Source organism: Hypanus sabinus, chromosome 3 (genome assembly GCF_030144855.1).
Source record: "Hypanus sabinus isolate sHypSab1 chromosome 3, sHypSab1.hap1, whole genome shotgun sequence".
NCBI classification, from domain to species: domain Eukaryota; kingdom Metazoa; phylum Chordata; class Chondrichthyes; order Myliobatiformes; family Dasyatidae; genus Hypanus; species Hypanus sabinus.
The window spans coordinates 5331870-5355391 of record NC_082708.1 but is presented as its reverse complement, the minus strand read 5'-3'; the positions used below and the strand labels follow the sequence as shown (position 1 = coordinate 5355391).

Sequence of the window (23522 nt, the reverse complement as noted above, 5' to 3'; positions counted from 1 at the left end):
TTTCATTCCCTATTTTGGTACCCATCTTACCCTTTCTCTTCTTAACTGCCCATCACCTCCCTCTGGTGTCCCTTCTCTTTCCCATTCTTTCATAGCCCAGTCTCCTCTCCTGTTAGATTCCTTCTGCAGCCCTTTGCCTCTTCCACCTATCTCCCCCTCCCCCACCCATCCACCTTTTCCTTCACCTGGTCTCACCAATCCCAACCTTCCTTTTCTGGCTTCTGCTTCATCCCTTCCCGGTCCTGATGAAGAGTCTCAGCCCAGAATGTCATTTGTGTATTCCTAAACATGATAAAGTCTGCAGATCCTGGCCATCCAAAGCAACACACACAAGCTGCTGGGGGAATTTATCTATGCATCTTAGGCAGCATCTGTGGAAATGAATAATAAACTGTTGAAGATTCAGGCTGAGACCCATCATCAGAACTAAAAAGGAAGGGGGAAGATGCCAGAATAAAAAGATGTGGTGAGGGAAAGGATATTAGCTAGAACATGATAGGTGAAGCCAGGTAGTTTGGAAAGGTAAAGGGCTGGAGCAGAAGGAATCAGATAGGAGATGAGACTGGACCATGGGAGAAAGGGAAAGAGGAAGAGCACTGGGGGAGGTGATAAGCAGGTGAGAAGAGGTAAGAAGCCAGAATGTGGAATAGAAGAGGAGAAGGAACTATTTTATCCTCTCCATAGATAATGTCTGACCTGCTGAGTTTCTCCAGCATTGTGTATGTGTTGTTCATACAGTTCTGCTTCTGCGTGAATTCCTTACAGTATTCTGTTGGTAGGCTTTGATGTCACTGGCTAGATTGGTGCTCAGTTTACAAGTGTCTGTGTCAGTTACCCACTTGTGCACTACACTTCCTTGTACCCTTTAATCATCATCTCTTTCCTTTCTTTAAAGATGGCTGTGCTTCTCCTCCACCTTCATACCATGGCCAGACATAACCCACGTGAGTTTGATGATCTTGATACAGAAACCCAGGTAAGCAAACTACCTGCTGTGTCACAGAATGAGGGTAACACATTCAAGGCAGTCTTTGGGATTGGTATTGGCTTATCTTTGACACGTGTACTTGATACAGTGGAAGAACTGCAGGTACAGACCATTAGACATTAGAGCAGAATTAGGCCATTCAGCCCATCGAGTTTGCTCCGCCAATCCATCATGGCTGATTATTATCACTCTCAACCCCAATTCAATGCAGTGCTTTGATTAGAACAAGGTCAAGCAATGACAGAATGTAGAATTAAATGTAACAGCTACAGAGAAAGTGCACTGCAGGCGGATAGGGGCAAGGCCATAACAAGGTAAATTGTGAGAGTCAGGCGTTGTATCTCATCAGTTTCAGAGACTGATTACAATAGGATGGAAGCTATTTTTGGGCCTGGTGCCACGTGCCTTCAGGCATTTGTATATTCTGCCTGATGGCAGCAGATATGATAGAACTGATTAAGAGATTGTTAGACATGTGGACAGACAGGAAATGAAGGAATGTTGACTGTGTGTGCCGTTCATACAAATCATTTCACCACATCACTGCACTGAAAAATAGTAACAGAATAAAGTGGAACCGCCACAGAGAAACAATAGTTAACACATCTACAGGGTAGATTGTGAGGTCAAGAGTCCGTCTTGTCTTAATATTACTGGGTAGTTGCCTTGGTGTCCACATCCATAGTAGTGATTGACACTTCCACCCTTGTGCTGGGTAGAGAGTCGAAGGGTGATGTATGATTGAAGGCATTCTTCCCATGGTGGCGTTAGTAAAGTGTGCTGCTTTGGATAGAGGTCTGGTAACATCTATGGAGAGGAATAAATAGTTGATATTTTGGGCCGAGACTCTCCATCGGGACCCTTCATTGATAAAGCATTTTGTGTGTTGCTGCAGGACAAATGAGGTGACCTTAAGGTGAAGTGCCACCATTGTGTGCTGGCGATGAATGGGGTAATTATTGGACCTGGCAATGACATAACAGACTAATGAAACTCTTAGTTGTTGGAAATCAAAATAAATGTTTACTAGAATCTTTACAGGTCTTGAGGGCCTGAGTTATAGGGAGCAGTTGGGCAGTATGGAAATATATCTATTACTCTGGTCTTCATGAATTTATAACTTTTGTAAAACGTAATGTAACAAAATAGAACTTGTGATCCTGGGGTTTTTCTGGTTTGGATGGGGGCTTACAAAAAGTGTGTGTGTGTGTTTTATAACGGGGGGTATGTTTATGGCAGGGAATGTTTTGACAATATAGAAAAACAAGACATAGTTGTCATGGGGGGGGGGGATGAAGTCTCAAAAGATGAAATAGGTGAGAACCTTGATAAGATCACTGTCACAAAAGAGATAGTGATCAGCAAACTAGAGGGCCTGAAGGCAGATAAATCCCCTGGTCCTAATGGGATGCATCCCAGGGTGCTGAGGGAATTGGCGGAGGTTATAGTAGATGCGTTGATAATCATTTACCAAAATTCTCTAGACTCTGGGCAGGCCCTGGCAAATTGGAAGACAGCAAATGTCATGGCACTTTTTAAAAAAGGATGTAGGCAACTATAGGCCAGTTAGCTTAGCATCTGTAGTCGGAAAAATGCTTGAAGCTGTCATTAAGGAAGAAATAGTGAAACATTTAGAAAGGACTGGTTCCATTGGACAGACGCAGCATGGATTTGGGGCAGGTCCTGTTTGACAAACTTACTGGAGTTCTTTGAGGACATAATGAGTGCAGTGGATAGAGGGGAACAGGTGGATGTCGTATACTTGGATTTCCAGAAGGCGTTCGATAAAGTGCAGCGCAAGAGACTTATAAATAAGATATGGATGCATGGAGTTGGAGGAAGTGTATTGGCATGGATAGTGGATTGGTTAACCAATAGAAGGCAGAGAGTTGGTATAAATGGGTGTTTCTCTGGTTGGCAGTCAGTGGTGAATGGGGTGCCGCAGGGGTTGGTGCTGGGCGTGAAGCTGTTTACCATTTACACTGATGACTTGGAAACGGGGATTGAATGTAGCGTAGCAAAATTTGCTGATGACACTAAACTGAGTGGAAATGCAAATTGTACAGAGGATGTGGAGAGTCTGCAGAGGGATATAGATAGGTTAAGTGAGTGGGCCACGGTCTGGCAGATGGAATAGAACATTGGTAAATGTGAGATCATCCACTTTGAAATGAATAATAGACGAGCAGATTATTATTTAAACGGTGAAAGATTGCAGCATGCTGTTGTGCAGAGGGACTTGGGAGTGCTTGTGCATGAATCGCAAAAAGTTGGCTTGCAGGTACAGCAGGTTATTAAGAAGGCAAACAGAATGTTGGCCTTCATTGCTAGAGGGATTGAATTCAAGAGCAGGGAGGTCATGCTGAACTATACAGGGTAGAGCAGGGAGGTCATGCTGCAACTATACAGGGTACTGGTGAGGACACACATGGAGTACTGTGTTCAGTTCTGGTCTCCATACTTGAGAAAGGATATACTGGCTTTGGAGGCAGTGCAGAGAAGGCTCACTAGGTTGATTCCAGGATGGGGTTAACCTATGAGGAGAGATTGCATTGCCTGGAACTGTATTCTCTGGAATTCAAAAGAATGAGAGGGGATCTTATAGAAACATACAAAATTTTGAAAGACAACACGAGTGAATCTGCAGATGCTGGAAATAAATAAACACAAAATACTGGCAGAACTCAGCAGGCCAGACAGCAACTATGGGAGGAGGTAATAACGACGTTTTGGGCCGAAACCTTCATCAGGAGTGAAGTAACATGGGATGATCGAGGGGGGATAAGAAGTGGGGGGAGGGATAAAGTAGAGAGCTGGGAAGTGATAGGCTGGAGGGAAATGGGCTAGGGGGAAGGTGGAGAATTATGGGAAATAAAAGAGAAAGAAAGGTAGGGCTGGGGGGAGAGATTATAGTGAGGGGGGAAAAGAGAGAGAAAGAGAACCAGACTAAAATAATAGATAGGGATGGGGGGCAGGGGTATCAACGGAGGTCAGTGAGTTGGATGTTCATGCCGGCAGGAAGGAGGCGACCTAGGCGGGAAATAAGGTATTGATAAGGTTGTGTCATCAGCAAACTTGATGTGGTTCGAGCTGTGTATTGCTGCACAATCATGGGTCAGCAGAGTGAACAGCAGTGGACTGAGCACACAACCCTGAGGGAACCCCTGTGCTCAGTGTGATGGTGTTGGAGATGCTGCTCCCGATCCGGACTGACTGAGGTCTCCCAGTCAGGAAGTCTCAGATCCAGTTGCAGAGGGAGGTGTTCAGGCCCAGCAGTTTCAGCTTTCCAGTCAGATGCTGAGGAATGATTGTGTTGAATGCTGAAGTGAAGTCTATGAACAGCATTAGAACGTACGTGTCTTTTTGGTCCAGGTGGGTTAGGGCTAGGTGGAGGGTGGTGGCAATGGTGTCATCTGTTGAGCGGTTGGGAAGATAAGCAAACTGCAGGGGGTCCAATGAGGTGGGTAGCAGGATCTTGATGTGCCTCATGACGAGCCTCTTGAAACACTTCATGATGATGGATGTGAGTGCAATGGGACGGTAGTCATTGAGGCAGGACACTGAAGACTTTGGCACGGGGACGATGGTGGCAGCTCTGAAGCATGTTGGAATGGCGGCGCTGCTCAGGGCACTGGGCTGTCCACACCGCTCTCTGCTGAGTCCTGCGATTAAGGGAAATACAGTTCCCATACCAGGCAGTGATGCAGCCAGTCAGGATGTTCTCAGTTGCGCCCCTGTAGAAAGTTCTTAGGATTTGGGGACTCATGCCAAACTTCTTCAACCATCTGAGGTGAAAGAGAGGCTGTTGTGCTTTTTTCACTATACAGCCGGTATATACAGACCAAACGAGTTCCTCTGTGATGTGTATACTGAGGTATTTAAAGCTGTTCACCCACTCAATCCCTGGTCCAGTGATGTCAATGGTGCTTAGCCTAGTCCACAACCAGCTCTTTTATTTGTACGACATTGCGAGAGAGGTTGGTTTCTTGACACCACTGTGTCAGGGTGATGCCTTAGACGACAAATTGTGTAAATACAAAAAGAAAAATGTAAGCAAAAAAATATTGAGAAAATGAGATAAAGAGTCATTGAAAGTGAGTCCATAGGTTGTGTGAACAGTACATTGTTTAGGCAAGTGAAGTTATCCTGTCTGTTTCAGAAGCTTGATGGTTGAGGGGTAATAACTGTTCCTGAACCTGGTGGTGAGGGTCCTAAGGCTTCTGTACCTCCTCGTGTAGGCAGCAGTGAGAAGAGACTCGATGGGCCAACCAGTCTTCTGTGTTGTGAAAAATAATATTCAGCTGCTCAACTATCTCTCAGTGGGGCACTCAATGCGTTCAGATCTCTGAGCGAGCCATTGAGCTCACGGTATTCTGCCTTGAAGTTGTGAATGGTGCCATTGGTTTGTGCAAGGGTAGTTGTTTAGTCAGGCAAACTGGGGGCTGTGAACACTTCCCACATTTATAATAAGTTAATTGTGCCCCTTTCTGAGGCCTCGGTCTGTACTACCTGCCGTTACCCATAGTGACTTTGTCAGCTGTACCAAACTCTGAACCATAGTGCTGAAGCAACCAACAAACTTCCTGATTTACTTAAAACCTGCTGAAGCTTAACTCCCTCAAATATTTATTCAGACATGCCATAATAAAATTGTAACTGATCTTTGGTTTATTTGCTCATTGGCATGGCCAGTTTTCCTAGGTTTATTTAGATCCCTCTGCACTTCCTGTAATTATTCCAAACACCTTTTGGCCCCCTTGGGATTACTAGTTGGAGGAGTCACAGTCCCTGATTTATAACATTTTACATATTTATTTGAACTGTGCTAAAGCATGTGTTTGACTTGGCATGAATATCAATTTCTCTCCCAGTAATTTCTCCAACTCCCTCCTCTTTTTTTTTCCATTCCCTATTTCCACTTACCCTTTCTTTTGCCCTCACCTGCCTACCTCCTTCCCTTTCTCCCATGGTCCACCCTCCTCTCCTGTCAGATTCCTTCTTCTTCAGCCATTTACCTCTTCCACCTACTCCCTCCCCCCAGCTTTTTACTTCATCCCCTCTCCCCCACCCACCCTCACATGGTGTCACCTGTCATCTGCCAAGTTTACTTCCTCCCCCCCCCCCCCCCCATTCTTCTTCCTCCTTCCTTTCCAAACTTTATGGAGTGTCTCTGTCTGAACCATCAACTGTTTGTACATCTCCAAAGAACCTTTCTGACCTGCTGAGTTCCTCCGGCATTTTGTGTGTGCTTGACATTCTCTTTTCCCACCTCCACGTTCCAGGGAGAGCTAGTGGGCATGCTCCGTTACATGATGGACAACGAAGATGCCATTCATCTGGACAATAACTTAGCCACGTTCTTGCAGAGTCGAGGTAACTAAATATACTGTTTAAATAAATTTGCTACACCAATCAAATGTACATGACAGGGACTGTTTATTTTGTGCATCAAGTCTGAAGTTTGTCCTGAGGCTTGCTGTGATCCTGTTTTCAGTTTGGAAATGGCCTCATATCAGGAATATACTCTTCTTCTCTCCACTCAGGAGTAACAGACTTGTGCTGTGTGATATTTAATTCTTTGTTTGTTCAGGGATGCAGCACAGGGCCTTCTGGCCCTTCAAGCTGTGCCATCCCAGGTTTAACCGTAACCTAATCACGGGACAGGTTACAATGACGAAATATCCTACCCAGTATGTCTTTGGACTGTGGGAGGAAACTGGAGGATCTGGAGAAAACCCACGCATATCATGGGAGGACGTATAGAGACTCCTTACAGAATAGCAATGGAGCTGAACTCTGAACTCCGTTGCCCCAAGCTGTAATAGTGTCGTGCTAACTGCTATGTTACTGCGGTGCCTCGTCTGCTCTTATCTGCCGGCTGGAGCTGGAAAAGCTCATTTGGCACCTTCCAGATCATCAGTTTATAAAGTTCAAAGTAAATTTGTTACCACACACTTCCTTGAGATTCATTTTCTTGTGGGCATTTACAGGAAAAATAAAGGAATACAAAAGAAAAGCATACATAATTTAAAAAGGAAAGGCAGAAAAAAGGAATTTATAGGCCAGTTAGCCTGACCTCAGTGGTTGGGAAGGTGTTGGAGTCCATTATTAAGGAAAAGGAACATGACAAAATTAGCCAAAGTCAGCATAGTTTGCTGAAGTGGAAATCTTGCCCAACAAGTCTGTTGGAATTCTTTGAGGAAATAACAGACAGAGTCAGTGGATGATGTTTCCTTCGATTTTCAAAAGATCTTTGACAAGGTGCCACACATGCTGTTTTAACAAGATAAGAGCCCAATGGTATTGTAGGAAAGATACTAGCATGGACAGAAGATCAATGATGAGACAAAGAGTAGGAATAAAAGGAGCTGGTTCTGATTGGTTGCTGGTGACAAGTGCTGTTCCACAGAGTTGGTATTGGGACCACTCCTTTTCACGTTATATATCGATGATGTGGACGACGGAATTGATGCCTTTGTGGCCAAGTTTGCAGACGATACAAAGGTTGATGGACAGGGTAGATAGTATTAAGGAAGCAGAGAAATTTGGACAGAATGAGAGAATGGGCAAATAAGTGGCAATAGTAAATGTGTAAGGAAGTGCATGGTCTTGCACTTTGATAGACGGAATAGAAGTGTGGATTATTTTCTAAACAGAGAAAATTCAGAAATCGGAGATGCAAAGGTACTTCGGAGTCCTTGTGCAGGATTCCCTAAAGGTTAACTTGCAGGTTGAATCAGAAAGGAAGATAAATGCAATGTTAGCATTCTTTTTGAGAGGTCTAGAATATAAGAGCAAGGATTTGATGCTGCAGCTTTAAGGCACAGGTCAGACAGCAGTTGGAGTATTGTGAGCGGTTTTGGGTCTTGATCCAAGAAAAGATGTGCTGGCATTGGAGGGGGTCCGGAGGAGGTTCATAAGAATGATACCGGGAATGAAAGCATTAATGTATGAGGATATTTTGTTGCTGTAGGCCTGTACTCACGGGGGTTTAGAAGAATGAGGGGGGAATATTATTGAACCCTATGGAATATTAAAAGCCCTTGCCAGAGTGGATGTGGAGAGGATAGAGAGGTGAATTTAGGACCCAAGGACACAGAATCAGAATTGAGGGGTGTTTATTTAAAACAGAGATGTGGAGCAATTTCTTTAACCAGTTGGTGGTAAATATGGGGACTTCCAGTAAGATGGCGATTGTTTAGTTGCTCCGAACTTTTGCTCTGTTAACCAGTGGGTGGTAAATATGTGGAATTCATTGCCACGGACAGCTATGGAGGCCATGTTATTGAGTATATTTAAAGCAGCAGTTGATAGATTCTTGATTGGTCAGGGTGTTAGATGTTACAGGGAGGAGAATAAGGTTGAGAGGGATTATAAATCAGACGTGATGGAATGGTAGAGCAGACTCGATGGGCAGAATGGCTAATTCTGCTCTTGTGTGTTATGGTTTTATCATCAAAGATTAACAAATGACAAATCGTGCAAATAAAAAAGAAATAATATTGTGAACATGAGGTGTAGAATCTGCAGGCTGTTGAGGTGAGTGAAGTTATCCACACCGCATCAGGAGCCTAATGGTTGAGAGGTAGTAACTGTTTCTGAACCTGGTGGTGTGGGACTCAAGGCTCCGGTACCTTCTGCTTGGTTGTAGTAGAAGGCATGGCTTAGATCAGGGGTTCCCAAGCTTTTTTTATGCCACGGTCTCCTACATTTAGCTGAGGGGTCCTTGGACCGCAGGTTGGGAACCCCTGTCCTCGATGGTGGGGTCTTTGATGATGGACGCTGCTTTCTTGTGGCAGTGCTCCATGCAAATATACTCATGATAAATGAGAGAAGTCGTAGGATACCCAGAAGGACTGACCCCACTCTCTTTCAGAATAGTACTATGGACTCTCTCCTCTATCTGGATACTGCAGATTTACTGGAGAGACAAGAGAAAGCAGATGCTGGAACTTGGAGCAACAAACAATCTGGTGGAGGAATTAGCGGCTCGAGTGTCATTAGTGGAAGAGCAGGAATTGTGGGTGCTTAGTGTCAAAACATATCAGCACTGAGAGTGGTGAGGGGAGATGATTCCAGGAATGAAAGAGTTAATGTATGAGGAACGTTTAATGGCTACGGGCCTGTATTCGCCAGAGTTTAGAATGAGGGATCTCATTGAAGCCAATCGAATATTGAAAGGCCTGTATGGAGTGGATGGGGAGAGGTTGTTTCTTACAGTAGGGGATTTGAAGACCAGAGGGCACTGCCTCAGAATAAAGGGATGTCCGTTTGGAACAGAGCTGAAGAGGGATTTCTTGAGCAGGTAGCCAGAGTGTGGTCAGTGTAAAGAGAGAAAAGGCAGTGATGAGAAAGAATTCTGAGATGATCGGTGGACTGAGGAGAGGTGTAAGATGACAGACAGGTAGGGGAGGGTGGCAGGTTATGAAGGCTGACAGAGAGGAAAAAGGGAGGATAAACAGATGGGTTGGGGCGAGAAAAGAGTGAACATTGGAGACTTTAGATTTAAAACATAGAACAGTACAGGCCTTTTGGCCCACATTGTTGTGCTGACTTTTAACCTACTATGCGATCATCTAACTCAAGGGTCAGCAACCCGCGGCTCCGGAGCCGCATGCGACTCTTTGATCTCTGTGCTGCGGCTCCCCATAGTTTGTTAGTTTTTGAAATGTAATTCGAAATTTGAAGATTATGGTGATCTTGTACAATCTAAAAACGTTGTGGAGACCCCATTTTCTGGCACATCCGAACCGGCTCACAATTAGCCACCATTCCGGCTAAGGGAGATAGCCTACGGGGGTTTGTGAGTACGTGTCTTTTGGAGCATCCGTGCCCACGGGGACGGGTTGAGGGAGGCTTTAAATCAAGGCTGTTTAGTTCGAATAAAGTTACCTTTGACTGCAGTGTCTTTATTTTAGCGCTGCGTGTAACGCTACACCGCTACAAGGTGTTTTTTTTATCGCTATTAATATACATCACCACTGCCAATGCCCGACACCCACCAGTGCGCGCTTTCTTTTAATTCTTCGATCCAAGGTAGGCTACCTATGGAGTAACCTTCAACCCAACGTCTTTTTTTCAGAGTTCAAAATGTTTTTGTTGCATGCAGAAATGTAATTTCGTTTTCTCTGCAGGAGTTCATCAATTTCATAAATGCAACACATTATAGTTTGTTTATACATAGCATAAAGGCAAAAAAAAACCGTTGTATGCAGTGTTATTTCATTTTAAATGTCAAACGGGTTTTGTGGCTCCCAGTGTTTTCTTTTCTGTGGGAAATGGGTCCATATTGGCTCTTTCAGTGGTAAACGTTGCCGACCCCGATCTAACTAATTATGATTTGGTTTGTCTTCCCTTCAGTGCATTAGTGAATCTCAGTCTGGATTAATTCTCTGGACTGAAGTGGGTTTTGAACCTATTACCACCTGACCGTAGGGTGAAAGGGAGAACGGGTTACCTTCCTAACCTTTCTTCAGCTTCCATTGTCGTACTGGTCACTCCACTTCGTTTTAACTCGTTGTTGTGTTTTGTTTCACCTTTTGGTCGCCACCTCAAGAATTTGTGACACTGTTATGAGGAGACATCTTAATTCTCTGTTCACCTTCACAGCTTCCTCGCCATTGGCCCATCTGCACAGCCCGGGCTCAGATGAAGTAATCTCACCAATGTTCTGTGGGAAAGCTGGAGGGCAAAAAACCCAGTTTCTGTCATCCAAAGTTTACAGGTCAGTAGTATAAAATGTTCCTGCTCATCAGACACTCTTTTGTATCTTGTCACAGTTACAGCCGGGGAGCCTGATACAATTCATAGGATTTCTTTCATTCTTTTTCCTAGTTCAGGCTCTATTTGCACTAAAGTAAAATACTGAAACTGGGAAATAATGCATCATGTGACCTGAAGCATAAGCACGGTTCCTCTGCAGATTTTTGCCTGTCAAGTTCGAGGACTTTGTCTATTCACACAATGACTTTCATATACCAAGTGCTTTAGACTTTTTCAATGAAGCATTGTTCAATACTTGGCATCAGACCCAAGTGAAAGCAGTTAGAGAGAGGTGACCACATTAGTTGACATGCTTAGAGTGTAGAACTGTATAGTACAGGCTCTTTGCCCATAATGTTGTACTGACCTATATAAATATACTCCACCATCAATCTAATCCTATCCTCCTACACAACCCGTAACTCCATTTTTAAAGGACATCGAACAGTACAGGCCCTTGAACCAACAATGTTGTGCTGATCTTTTAATCTACCCCTAGATCAATCTAACCCTTCCCCCTCGCATGGCCCTCCATCCATATGCCCGTCTAAGAGTCTCTTAAATGTCCCTAATGTATCTGCCTCTACCACCACCCCTGGCAGGGCATTCTGTGCACCCACCACTGTGTAAACAAAATCCTACCTCTGACATCCCCCCCCCCATACTTCAATCATCTTAAAATTATTCCCCCTTGTATTAGCCATTTCTACCCTTGGAGAAAGTTGTTAGCTGTCCATTCTTAGCATCTTGTTCGCCTGTATCAAGTCACTTCTCATTCTCTTCCTCTTCAAAGAGAAAAGCCCTAGCTCACTTAATCTACCTTCAAAAGACATGGTCTGTAATCCAGGCAGCATCCTGGTAAATCTCCTCTGCACCCTCTCTAAAACTTCCACATCCTTCTTGTAATGAGATGACCAGAACTGAACACAATAGTTTGTAGGAAGGTTTGAAAAAAATTTGCGATTGAGGGTTAAGGGAGTGTTTAAATGTACTGATTATTCCTCACTCTACCTCCTTCTCACTGTTGTAAGCAGCAGTCTCCCAACCAGTAATTGTCCTTAATAAAGGACAGGTAACCATGGTTCCCGGTCATCTCGAGCACTTCTCCACAGTGAAGGACATTGAAAGTGTAGTTTAATGCACTGTTTATTTTGATCGGGAGCCTCATAAGAGATCCAACAGGTATTGATGTGAATTTCAAGATGAGTAGATAATACAAAGGAGCAAAATTGGACCATTTGGCCCATCAAGTCTGCTCCTCCATTTCATCATGGCTGATTTATTATCTTTCTCAATCCCATTCTCCTACCTCTCCCTGTAACTTTTGAACCTACCAACTTCTGAAGTATACCCAATGACGTGGCCCTTGCAGCAGTCCATGACAATGAATTCCACAGATTCGCTACACTCTGGCTAAAGGAATTCCTCAACTCTGGTCTAAATGGACATCCCTCTTTTCTGAGGCCATGCTCTCTGATTCTAGACCTCCCCCACTATAGGAAACATCCTCTCCACAATCACTCTAAATGTTTCAGTGAGATCCCCCAATCTTCTTAACTCCAGCGAGTATAGGCCTAGGGCAGGGGTCAGCAACCTTTACCACTGAAAGAGCCACTTGGACCCGTTTCCCACAGAAAAGAAAACACTGGGAGCCACAAAACCCGTTTGACATTTAAAATGAAATAACACTGCATACAACGTTTTGTTTTGCCTTTATGCTATGTATAAACAAACTATAATGTGTTGCATTTATGAAATTGATGAACTCCTGCAGAGAAAACGAAATTACATTTCTGCATGCAACAAAAACATTTTGAACTCCGAAAAAAAGACGTTGGGTTGAAGGTTACTTTTAAGTAAAATACTCAACGTCTATTTGAGTCCTTCTTGTATTTATGAAAAACGCCAAACTTAAATTTGCCACCAGCAGCAAACCAAAAATAACGTCAGCCAGCTGTCAACCTGAAAAATAAAAGGACTATTTCACTGAACAATGAAAACATATGAATATACGTAAAATAATAGGCAATTAAAATATTTATCATACTTGGTCAGGTTGACTCACACCTGACAATGCAGTCGTATTCAGTAGGGATGGATCGATGCTTAGGGGAGTGACTGGGAAGGATAATGTGTTTTTTTCCTCTCTGAACTCACAGAAGCGTTTCCCAAACGATGTTTGCATTGCGATGATTGCAGAATGTAAATACTCCGAATTTATCATGTTGTGACCTTGTTTGAACTCTCTCAAATTGGGGAAGTGAGACAATGTGCCTTTCTGTAAATCTCTGGCAAGCACTGTCAACTTGCGCTTGAATGCCAAAACATCCTCCAACATGTGCAGGGCTGTACGTCCTTACCCCTGAAGAGCTGTGTTCAGCGTGTTCAGGTGCGCTGTCATGTCTACCATGAAGTGTAGCTTTTCCAGCCACTCTGGCTGTTCCAGCTCAGGAAAGGTGGGCCCTTTGCTGCCCAGGAAAGTTTTCACTTCTTCTGGACACGCGACAAAGCGTTTCAGCACCTCCCCTCTGGACAGCCAGCGATAAAAACACGTTGTAGCGGTGTGCTACACGCAGTCAGTAAACTGCAGTCAAAGATAGCTTTATTCGAACTAAACAGCCTTGCTTTTAAGCCTCCCTCAACCCGCCCCCCATGGGCGCGGATGCTGCAAAAGACACGTACTCACAAACCCCCGTAGGCTATCTCCCTTAGCCTGAACGCTGGCTAATTGTGAGCCGGTTCAGATGTGTCAGGAAATGGGTCGCCACAACATCTTAATTAGATTGTACAAGATCACCATAATCTTCAAATTTAGAATTACATTTCAAAAACTAACAAACTAACATAAAATACATTTTAATTAAATACTGACCAATTATTTCCCAAAGCAACAGGGAGCCGCAGCACAGACGTAAAAGAGCCACATGTGGCTCCGGAGCCGCGGGTTGCCGACCCCTGGCCTAGGGCAATCAAAACACTCCTATATTAACCCTTTCATTCCTGGGATAATTCTTGTGAACCTCCTCCAGGTCCTCTCCAAATGCCAACACATCCTTTGCTCACAATAGTCCAAGTGTGGTTTAACCAATGCCTTATAACAGCTCAGCATTACATCCTTGCTTTCTCATATGCTTTGCTTATACAGGCATTAGAGTGGCACCATCTCTGGCAGTAGGTAAAGCATAGTGTTATCAAAAGGCTTTGGTTATACAGGTATTAAGGTGGCCATGTCTCTGGCAGTGGATAAAGTAAGAGGCAGTACAGTGTTACCTCTCAAATGCTCCATGCTGTACTGTTCTTTGTTCTCTCTTGCAGTTGTGGACCTTCGTCCCCAACGTCACCAATGCGGGACTTCATGCAAACCCCGCAGGTGCAGGCGCGCCGTATGAAGAAGCAGCTGGCGGATGCGCGGATGCTCCGCAATGATCTGGAGATTGAGCTGACCGAGGCTCGCAAGCTGATCACCGAGAAAGGTAACAGTGTGGGATGTGGTCCCATTCTGTGTTTTGCCTCCATGTGTGTTTGAGAAAACATGCAATTGTGAGCAGCACGGTAGCTATCAGAACCCCCATGATCCGGGTTCAGTTCCTGCCACTATCTGTAAGGAATTTGTACGTGTTGCTTTTCTCCAGGTGCTCCAGTTTCCTCTCCTCCCCATTCCAAAGACGTACGGCATAGTAGGTTAGATAGGTACTTTATTAATCCCGAAGAAAATTACAGTGTCACTGTAGCATTACAAGTGCATGGATATAAATATTAGAAGAGAAGAAGAAAGAATAAAAACAAGTTACCCCACGAACAGTCTAACAGGAGGGGACATCATTTCCCTGGCTATAGATCGACTCATTATACAGCTTAATGGCCCGAGTATGAGAATGACCTCATATAATGCTCTTTGGAGCAGCGCAGTTGTCTTAGTCTATCACTAAAAGTGCCACTTTGTTCAGTCAAAACGGCACACAGAGGGTGAGGTTCTGCTACAGAGTCCAGTGTGTCCAGTTTGACTCTTATAACAGACCCAGACTTTCTAATCAGTTTATTGAGCATGTTGGCATCACCTGTGTTGATGCCATTGCCCCACTGCATAGAAGATTATTCTGGCAACAACAGACTGGTAGAGCATTTTGGTAGGTCACATGGGTGTAATTGGGCAGGGCAAGCTTGTTGAGGTGGAAGAACCTGTAACCGTGCTGTATCTCTAAAAAAATAAAAGGCAATGGTAGATTCAACCCCCCCACCGCATTCAGTTGTTGCATTCCGGCTCTGTAGCTGCTCATAGGGTTTCCTGTTCCACTCAACAGGGCAGATTAGAATGGACCTTATTAACTTGAGATTAGGGTTGACCTTCCTGGTGTGAGTTTAGATTTGAACCAATTGGTGTGAAATTAAAGTTGCCCTTTTAGAGTTGTCCTCGCAGTGTGAGATTAAACTTGCAGCAAAGACTTGATAAGCATGTCAGCTTTCCTTCCTGAATGTTAACCGCTACTCACGCTCCCCTCTGATTCAGAAATTTCTTGCTCCAAGTTCCACCTCAGGGATTTGTGCACCAGGTCTCAGCTGGCACTGCACCACAGCCCTGATGTGCCTTGCATTCTCAGTGCGGACAGAGTTGAGCCATCGGTACTGGTCTCTAGCCATTGTGTGTACATTGAAACACGGTGAGGGCTGATGTCAGAACAACGTAACACTCTCCTGATTTTGTTTCCTTTCACCAGAAACGGAAGTCTCCATCTTGCAGCAGAAGATTGATCGTCTGGTGAAATTAACGGAGAGGCAGGCCACTGAGGAGCAGCCTGATGAACTTGGCAATCTGAGGGAAAAGTATGAAAGGTATTCATAAGCACAAGATTCTGCAGATGCTGGAGATCCAGAGAAACACATGGAAAATGCTGGAGGAGCTCAGGCAGCATCTATGAAGGGGAATAAACAGTCAGTATTTTGAGCACAGACCCTTCATCAAGATCTGAGGAATTCTCTGACCCAGGAGTTGTCCTGATGCAGTGTCTCAGCCCGAAACATCGATTGTTTATTCATCTCCATAGAAGTTTCCTGGCCTGCTGAGTTTGTCCAACAATTTTTGTGTGTAGTGGTGCTGCCCTTTCCTCAAGGGCATTAGCAAAGAAGTCCTCACTAGCTTGATGGGGTTGAATGGAGATGAGCTGTGGGTCTTTGTTGGAGCAACCATAGATGTTATGTCCTAGCTGTCTACATCGTCTGTGGCTCGGTGCTGCAAGGTGAAGTTGATTCAGAAGCCAGGACCATAATAAGGAGAGCAAGTTGTTGCCCATGCAGCATGCTTCACCTCTCCATGCAGCTGATGAATCAAAAGGAATGGCTGATACTGATCCAGTTTGGCACCGTTGTTGCCGTGGTAGTTGGCAGTCAGTGTTGAACTGGATGTAGGATTGCCTTAGGGACTCCAGCTCCGGAATTCCTCAGGATTTAGTTCCTGCAAGGCAAAGGAGGTTTGAGATCAGTGTTGTCCTTCTAGCTGACCGGCTAACCACGGCTAATGAGCCTCACCCATCTGGCTTAAATAACTGGTTTTAAGGTGCCAGTAACCTGCCTTTGCCCTTCTCCTGTCAATAGAAATGGTTTCACTGGGCTTAGTAGCTAAGCCACACCTGAAGGCCAGGAGCTGGACTTGGTAGTCCAAGGCTATTTAAGATGCACACCAACAGGAGGATTTAATAGGCAGTGGGACAGTGGGAGTTTATCCCCACTACCCCTCTACCTACCCCCCCCCCCCCCCAGCTATAACACTATAACAATGCTTAACTAGCAGTTGAGGAGTTAAGTCAGAACTGGGCTGTTTCACACAAATTCGTAGAGTCACAGAGCAATAGAGCATAGATACTGGCCTTTCAGCCTATCTAGCCATGGCAATCACAGTGCCCATCCTGCTAATCCTGATTTCCTGCATTTGGCCCATGTCAGTCTGAGGTCCTCCCCTCCACTTACTGTCCAAGGGCTTCTTAAATGATACTATTGTACCTGCCGCTACCACTTCCACTGGCAGCTTGTTCCATATGCTCAACACCCTCTGTATGAAAAAGGTATGCCTCAGGTCTCTTATAAATCTTTTCCCTCTCTAGATCCTTTAGTTTTGAACTCGTCTACCCTGGCTGGGGAAAAGACTTTTACCATCCACCTTATCTATGCCTCTCATAATTTTAAACACCTCACCCCTCATTCTACATTCCAGGGAATGATAACCTGGTCCTGGCAGTATCTTCTCTGCACTCTTGCCAGTTTAATAGGGCGGCCAAAACTGTACACAGTACCAAGTGCAACCTCACCAACATCTTGTACAACTGCAACATAAGGTCCCAACCACTGTACTCAAATGTCTTTGCATCCTGCTTCATCTCACCCACTTACACGTATTTCTTACACTCACATCTCCTTTTAAACATAATGCACATTGTCTCAAATATTCCCAATAGTGATTGGATTTCTCCATGAATTCCACTTAATTTCTTAGTAACTACTCCTTATTAGAGGTTTCATTGTCTGGTCTTGCCCACAAGTGGAAATGTTTTCTGTCTAACCAAACGCACCATTTCATAATTTCTTAAGACATTGTCATTATCACTCTTCTGGTATTCAGAGGTGCCACTGGCAGTGGAGTCCTCAATATCTAATCACATTATTTTACAGATGTGCGGTAGTGAAAATCCTAACAAGCTGCTTCACTGCACTGCGGTGGGCAGGAAGGCTGTGAAAGCAGGTAGTCAAAACTGCCCAACACTTCACCGACACCAACCTACCTGCCATCAAGGACAGGTGTACAGAAAGGTGCTGGAGGAAAGCCAGCAGTATCATGAAGAATCCCACCACCCTACTCTTGTCACACTCCCATCAGAGAGGAGGCTATGTAGCATCCACACCAGGACTAGTAGATTCGAAAACAGTTACCTCCTCAAGCAGTGAGGCAGATCAACACCTCCACCACTAACCATCCCTCCATATCCCTAAACACCACTACTTTATCATTTCCTGTCATAGTCACTTCTGTACCCACACTCCTGTGCCGAGCATCCCTTTATGGACATACAGTCACTCTATGTATATAAGCTATCTTTTGTATTTGTTGTAATTCTTTAATAGTGTATTCTTTATCTTTTGTTTTTGTTGATGCTCTACCGGATCCAGAATAACAATTATTTTTTCTTCTTTACACTTGTGTATTGGAAACGACATTAAACAATCTTGAACCTGATAGATTTGAATGGAGAGGAGAGGAGTTAAATCAGAGAAATGGACTGTTCCTGATCAAGTGTTCAGGTGAATCTGTAGAATTTATTGCCACGGACGGCTGTGGAGGCCAATTCATTGGATACATTTAAAGTGGAAGTTGATAAATTCTTGATTAGGGCATCAAAGGTTACATAGAACAGTACAGCACATTACAGGCCCTTCGGCCCACAATGTTGTGCCAACCTTCAAACCCTGCCTCCCATATAACCCCCCACCTTAAATTCCTCCCTATACCTGTCTAGTAGTCTCTTAAACTTCACTAGTGTATCTGCCTCTACCACTGACTCAGGCAGTGCATTCCATGCACCAACCACTCTCTGAGTGAAAAACCTTCCTCTAATATCCCCCTTGAACTTCCCTCCCCTTACCTTAAAGCCATGTCCTCTTGTACTGAGCAGTGGTGTCCTGGGGAAGAGGAGCTGGCTGTCCACTCTGTCTATTCCTCTTAATATCTTGTTCAACTCTATCATGACTCCTCTCATCCTCCTCTCCAAAGAGTAAAGCCCTAGCTCCCTTAATCTCTGATCATAATCCATGCTCTCTAAACCGGGCGGCATCCTGATAAATCTCCTCTGTACCCTTTCCAATGCTTCCACATCCTTCCTATGCTGAGGCGACCAGAACTGGACACAGTACTCCAAGTGTGGCCTAACTAGAGTTTTATACAGCTGCGTCATTACCCCGCGACTCTTAAACTCTATCCCTCGACTTATGAAAGCTAACACCCCATAAGCTTTCTTAACTACCCTATCTACCTGTGAGGCAACTTTCAGGGATCTGTGGACATGTACCCCCAGATCCCTCTGCTCCTCCACACTACCAAGTATTCTGCCATTTACTTTGTACTCTGCCTTGGAGTTTGTCCTTCCAAAGTGTACCACCTCACACTTCTCTGGGTTGAACTCCATCTGCCACTTCTTAGCCCACTTCTGCATCCTATCAATGTCTCTCTGCAATCTTTGACAATCCTCTACACTATCTACAACACCACCAACCTTTGTGCCATCTGCAAACTTGCCAACCCACCCTTTTACCCCCACATCCAAGTTGTTAATAAAAATCACAAAAAGTAGAGGTTCCAGAACTGATACTTGTGGGACACCACTAGTCACAACCCTCCAATCTGAATGTACTCCCTCCACCACGACCCTCTGCCTTCTGCAGGCAAGCCAATTCTGAATCCACCTGGCCAAACTTCCCTGGATCCCATGCCTTCTGACTTTCTGAATAAGCCTACCATGTGGAACCTTGTCAAATGCCTTACTAAAAATCCATGTAGTTCACATCCACTGCACTACCTTAATCTATATGCCTGGTCACCTCCTCAAAGAACTCTTATCAGGCTTGTTAGACACAATCTGCCCTTCACAAAGTCATGCTGACTGTCCCTGATCAGACCGTGATTCTCTAAATGCCCATAGATCCTATCTCTAAGAATCTTTTCCAACAGCTTTCCCACCACAGATGTAAGGCTCACTGGTCTGTAATTACCTGGACTATCCCTACACTTTTTTTGAACAAGGGGACAACATTTGCCTCCCTCCAATCCTCTGGTACCATTCCCGTGGACAACGAGGACATAAAGATCCTAGCCAGAGGTTCAGCGATCTCTTCCCTTGCCTCATGGAGCAGCCTGGGGAATATTCCGTCAGGCCCCAGGGACTTATCCGTCCTAATGTATTTTAACAACTCCCAACACCTCTTCTCCCTTGATATCAACATGCTCCAGAACATCAACCTCACTCATATTGTCCTCATCGTCATCAAGTTCCCTCTCAGTGGTGAATACCGAAGAGAAGTATTCATTGAGGACCTCACTCACTTCCACAGCCTCCAGGTACATCTTCCCACTTTTATCTCTAATCGGTCCCACCTTCACTCCTGTCATCCTTTTGTTCTTCACATAATTACAGCAAGACACAGGAGAATGGGGTCAAGGGGGATGATAAATCATGATGGAATGGCGGACCAGACTCAATGAACTGAATGGCCTAATTCAGCTCCCATGTCTTAAGGTCTCTATTTTTGGAGTGAAGTCCCATCTTTTTCCAGATTTTGTTGATGTTTATATCTTCTTTTGGAATCATTCCACCACATTTTTCTGGAAAATCAAAATCGAAGTTTTCAAAATGAAGCAGTACCTGTGTTCCTTTTTCCACAAATGAGGCTTGACTACTGAGTGCTCCCATCATTTTTAGTTCTTGATTTGTATATTCTCCTCATTTGGCAAATTTTTATCAAATTGTTTGTCATTGCCACAGGTACCAAAGTCCAGTGAAAAACTTTGTTTTGTATGCCATCCACACAGATTGTTTCATTGCACAGCGTGCTGAGGTAGTATAAGGGAAAACAATCACAATGCAGAATAAAGAGTTATAGAGAAACTGCGGTGCAGGCAGACAATAAGGTCCAAGGTCATGTGTAAGATAGTGAGGTCAAGAGTGCATCTTTTAAGACCATAATGCGTGGGATCAGAAACAGGTCTTTTGACCCATGTAGGCTGTGCCAAACAGTTGTTCTCTGTGGTCCCATGTGCCTGTCTAAATTTATTGTGTTTGATGGCTCTGGGTGTATTCACTGGAATTCAGACGAATGAGAGGTGGCCTCCTTGAAACCTATCGAATGGTGAAAGGTCTTGATAGAGAGGATGTTTTCTATGGTGAAAGAGTCTAAGACCAGAGGACACGGCCTCAGAATGGATATGAGGAGGAAATCCTTCAGCCAAAGAGTGGTGAATCTATGGAATTCTTTGCCACAGGAGGCTGTGGAGGCCAAGTCTTTCTGTATATTTAAGGCAGAGGTTGATAGTTTCTTGATTGATCAGGGCATGAAGGTATACAGGGAGAAGGCATGAGATTGAGGCTGAGAGGGAAATCGATTCAGCCATGATGAAACAGTGGAGCAGACTCGATGGGCCAAATGGCCTGATTCTGCTACATCTTACGGTCTAAATGTTGAAATCAAATCTGCATCCAGTATTTCCGCTAGCATTTCATTCCAAACTCTCACTACCCTCTGAGTGAGAAAGCTTCCCCTCATGTTCACCTTAAATGTTTTATCTTTCAACCTTAACCGATTACCTCTAGTTCTAGTCTCACTCGCCCTTAGTGGAAAATGTCTGCTTGCATTTACCCTATCTACCTTCATAATTACATAAATCTCTATCAAATCTCCTCTCATTCTCTTGCACTCTAGGGAATAAAGTCCTCTTTATTCTCCAGGAATATTCAGTCTTTCATCATAAGCCAGGTCCTTGAGTCTTGGCAAAACCCTTGTAAATTTTCTCTGCACTCTTTCGATCTTACTGACGTCTTTCCTGTAGGTAATGCTCCAAATTAGACCTCAACAACATCTGATACAACTTCAACATGACATGACAAACTCTGTACTCAATACTTTGACTTATGAAGACTAATGTACCAAATGCTCTCTTTGCAACCCTATCTACCTCTGATGCTACTTTAAAAGAATTATGGGTCTGTATTCCTAGATCCCTGTGTTCTACTGGACTCCTCAGTGGCCTACCATTCACTGTGTAAGTCCTACACTAGTTGATCCCCCCAAAGTGCAGCACTTCATATTAAATTCCATCTGCCATTTTGCAGCTGTGATAAGGAAGGCATTAGACCACTATTTAAGGGCACTGTTAAACTGATGATTAGATAGGGAGGACTCAGTGTCATCCTACAGTTATTCCACTTGAATATCTCCCCTTTCACCCATAACCTATCTAGTCTCACCCAACCTCAGTGGAAAAAGCTTTTTTGCATTTATCCTATCTTTGTCCCTCAGGGAATAAACTTTTGATTGTAGGAGCAGGGGAAGAAAAGCTTCTGGCAGCTATCTGTGATGTTATTTGGAGGAATATATTTTCCCGTTTCTAGTTTAACTGTGCAGTTTTTCTCTCGAAGTCGTGTATTTATTACTTGCTCTCCTCAGTTTATTGAACAGGCTGCGTGATACCCAGAAGCAGAGTCAGGATATGAAGACCGAGAAAAGTCAGATGGAGCGAAAGATTGATAAACTCGAGGAGGAAAATGGAAACCTCTCATACAAGGTAATCTTCCGTAACACTTTGTACTGCAACTGACCCTTGCAGGGCCGAAGCTACCCACCACATTACATGCTGCATTTGGGGTGAAAATGAAACATATCACACACTTCCCAACCTCGGTATCATGTTGTGATTGGGTATCTAAACATCTCCTGTACACATCTTATCCAAATGGCTTTTAATTGCTGCTAATGTGCCTGCTTCAACAACTATTTATAGGGTCATTAAAGCACAACAGCTCCGAAACAGACCTTTTGTGACAGTGTCAGAAAATGTAGGAGTAGAATTAAGGTCATTCAGCCCATGAAGTCTGCTACTCACCTGATTGGTTTTCTGTCTAGTCCCATGCTTGGACCCTGTCCATCCAAAGCAATACACACAAAGTGCTGGAGGAACTCAGCAGGTCAGGCAGCATCTGTGGTGAGGAACAAAGAATTGATGCTTTGGGCTGAGACCCTTCATCAGATCTCACCAGTTTGGACTAATCCAAACTTCTCTTAAACACTGTAATCAAGCCTACATCCTCCTTTTCCACTGCAGCTCGTTCTAGACCCACACCATCTCTAAGTGAAGAAGTTGCCCTTGAGTATCCACCTTTTACATGTAACCTATGACCTCTAGTTGTAGTCTCACCTAATCTCTGTGGAAAAGGCCTGCCTGGAATTTATCCACCCTAATTTGCCTCAAGGTCAAACACCTCCTCCTCTGTAATCTGTACAGGGTCTATGACCTGGCTTCTGCATTGCCTCAAACTTACAGACTCTGTCCATCTCCCTAGTAAATACAAATGCAAAAAAAATCCGTTTAAGATCTACCACATTTCTTTTGGCTTCATGTATTGATTACCACTCTGATCTTCCAAAGGACCAATTTTGTCCCAGGCTATCCTTTTGCTCTTAATATATTTATAGAAGCCCTCAGGATTCTCCTTCACCTTGTTTGTCAGAACAACCTCGTGCCTTCTTTTAGTCCTGATTTCTTTCTTTAAGTGTTCTCTTGTTTTTTCTCTACTCCTCGTACCTTAATTGTTCCTGCCTGTTATGCAGCTTCTTCTCTTTCCTAGCCAGTATCCCTCAAAAATCAAGGTTCCTTAAACCTGATATCCTTGCCTTTTATTCTGACAGGAACATTCAAATTCTGTACGCTCAGAATTTCACTTTTGAAGACCTCCCACTTAACAAGCATACTTGTCCCAGTCCACACTTGCCAGATGCTTCCTCATATCATCAAGATTGACCTTACTCCTATTTAGAATCTATATTACCTATTTATGTTGATTTTTTAAATTATTGTGTTCTTTATTGTGATTTTTTTGTTTGTGCTGCATGGGATCCAGAGTAAGATATATTTAGTTCTCCTTTACAATTGTGTACTGGAAATGACATTAAATCATTTTGAATCTTGAATCTTGATCTACCCCACACCTGTCAGGGAATGAATCTAACCCTAAGGTGCAAG

General features: G+C 44.1%; 1 protein-coding gene across 2 annotated transcripts in view; it reads left to right on the top strand.

Annotated features, from left to right (window-relative positions):
- Positions 1–23522, top strand: part of numa1 (nuclear mitotic apparatus protein 1) — a 171086-nt gene that overhangs the window by 81655 nt on the left and 65909 nt on the right. For both annotated transcript variants that reach the window (XM_059963590.1, XM_059963589.1), the window contains 6 exons: positions 896–976; positions 6271–6361; positions 10598–10712; positions 14066–14223; positions 15466–15580; positions 21950–22067. In XM_059963590.1, the coding sequence (XP_059819573.1) occupies positions 896–976; positions 6271–6361; positions 10598–10712; positions 14066–14223; positions 15466–15580; positions 21950–22067 (678 nt within the window). The remainder of the gene's footprint in view (positions 1–895; positions 977–6270; positions 6362–10597; positions 10713–14065; positions 14224–15465; positions 15581–21949; positions 22068–23522) is intronic.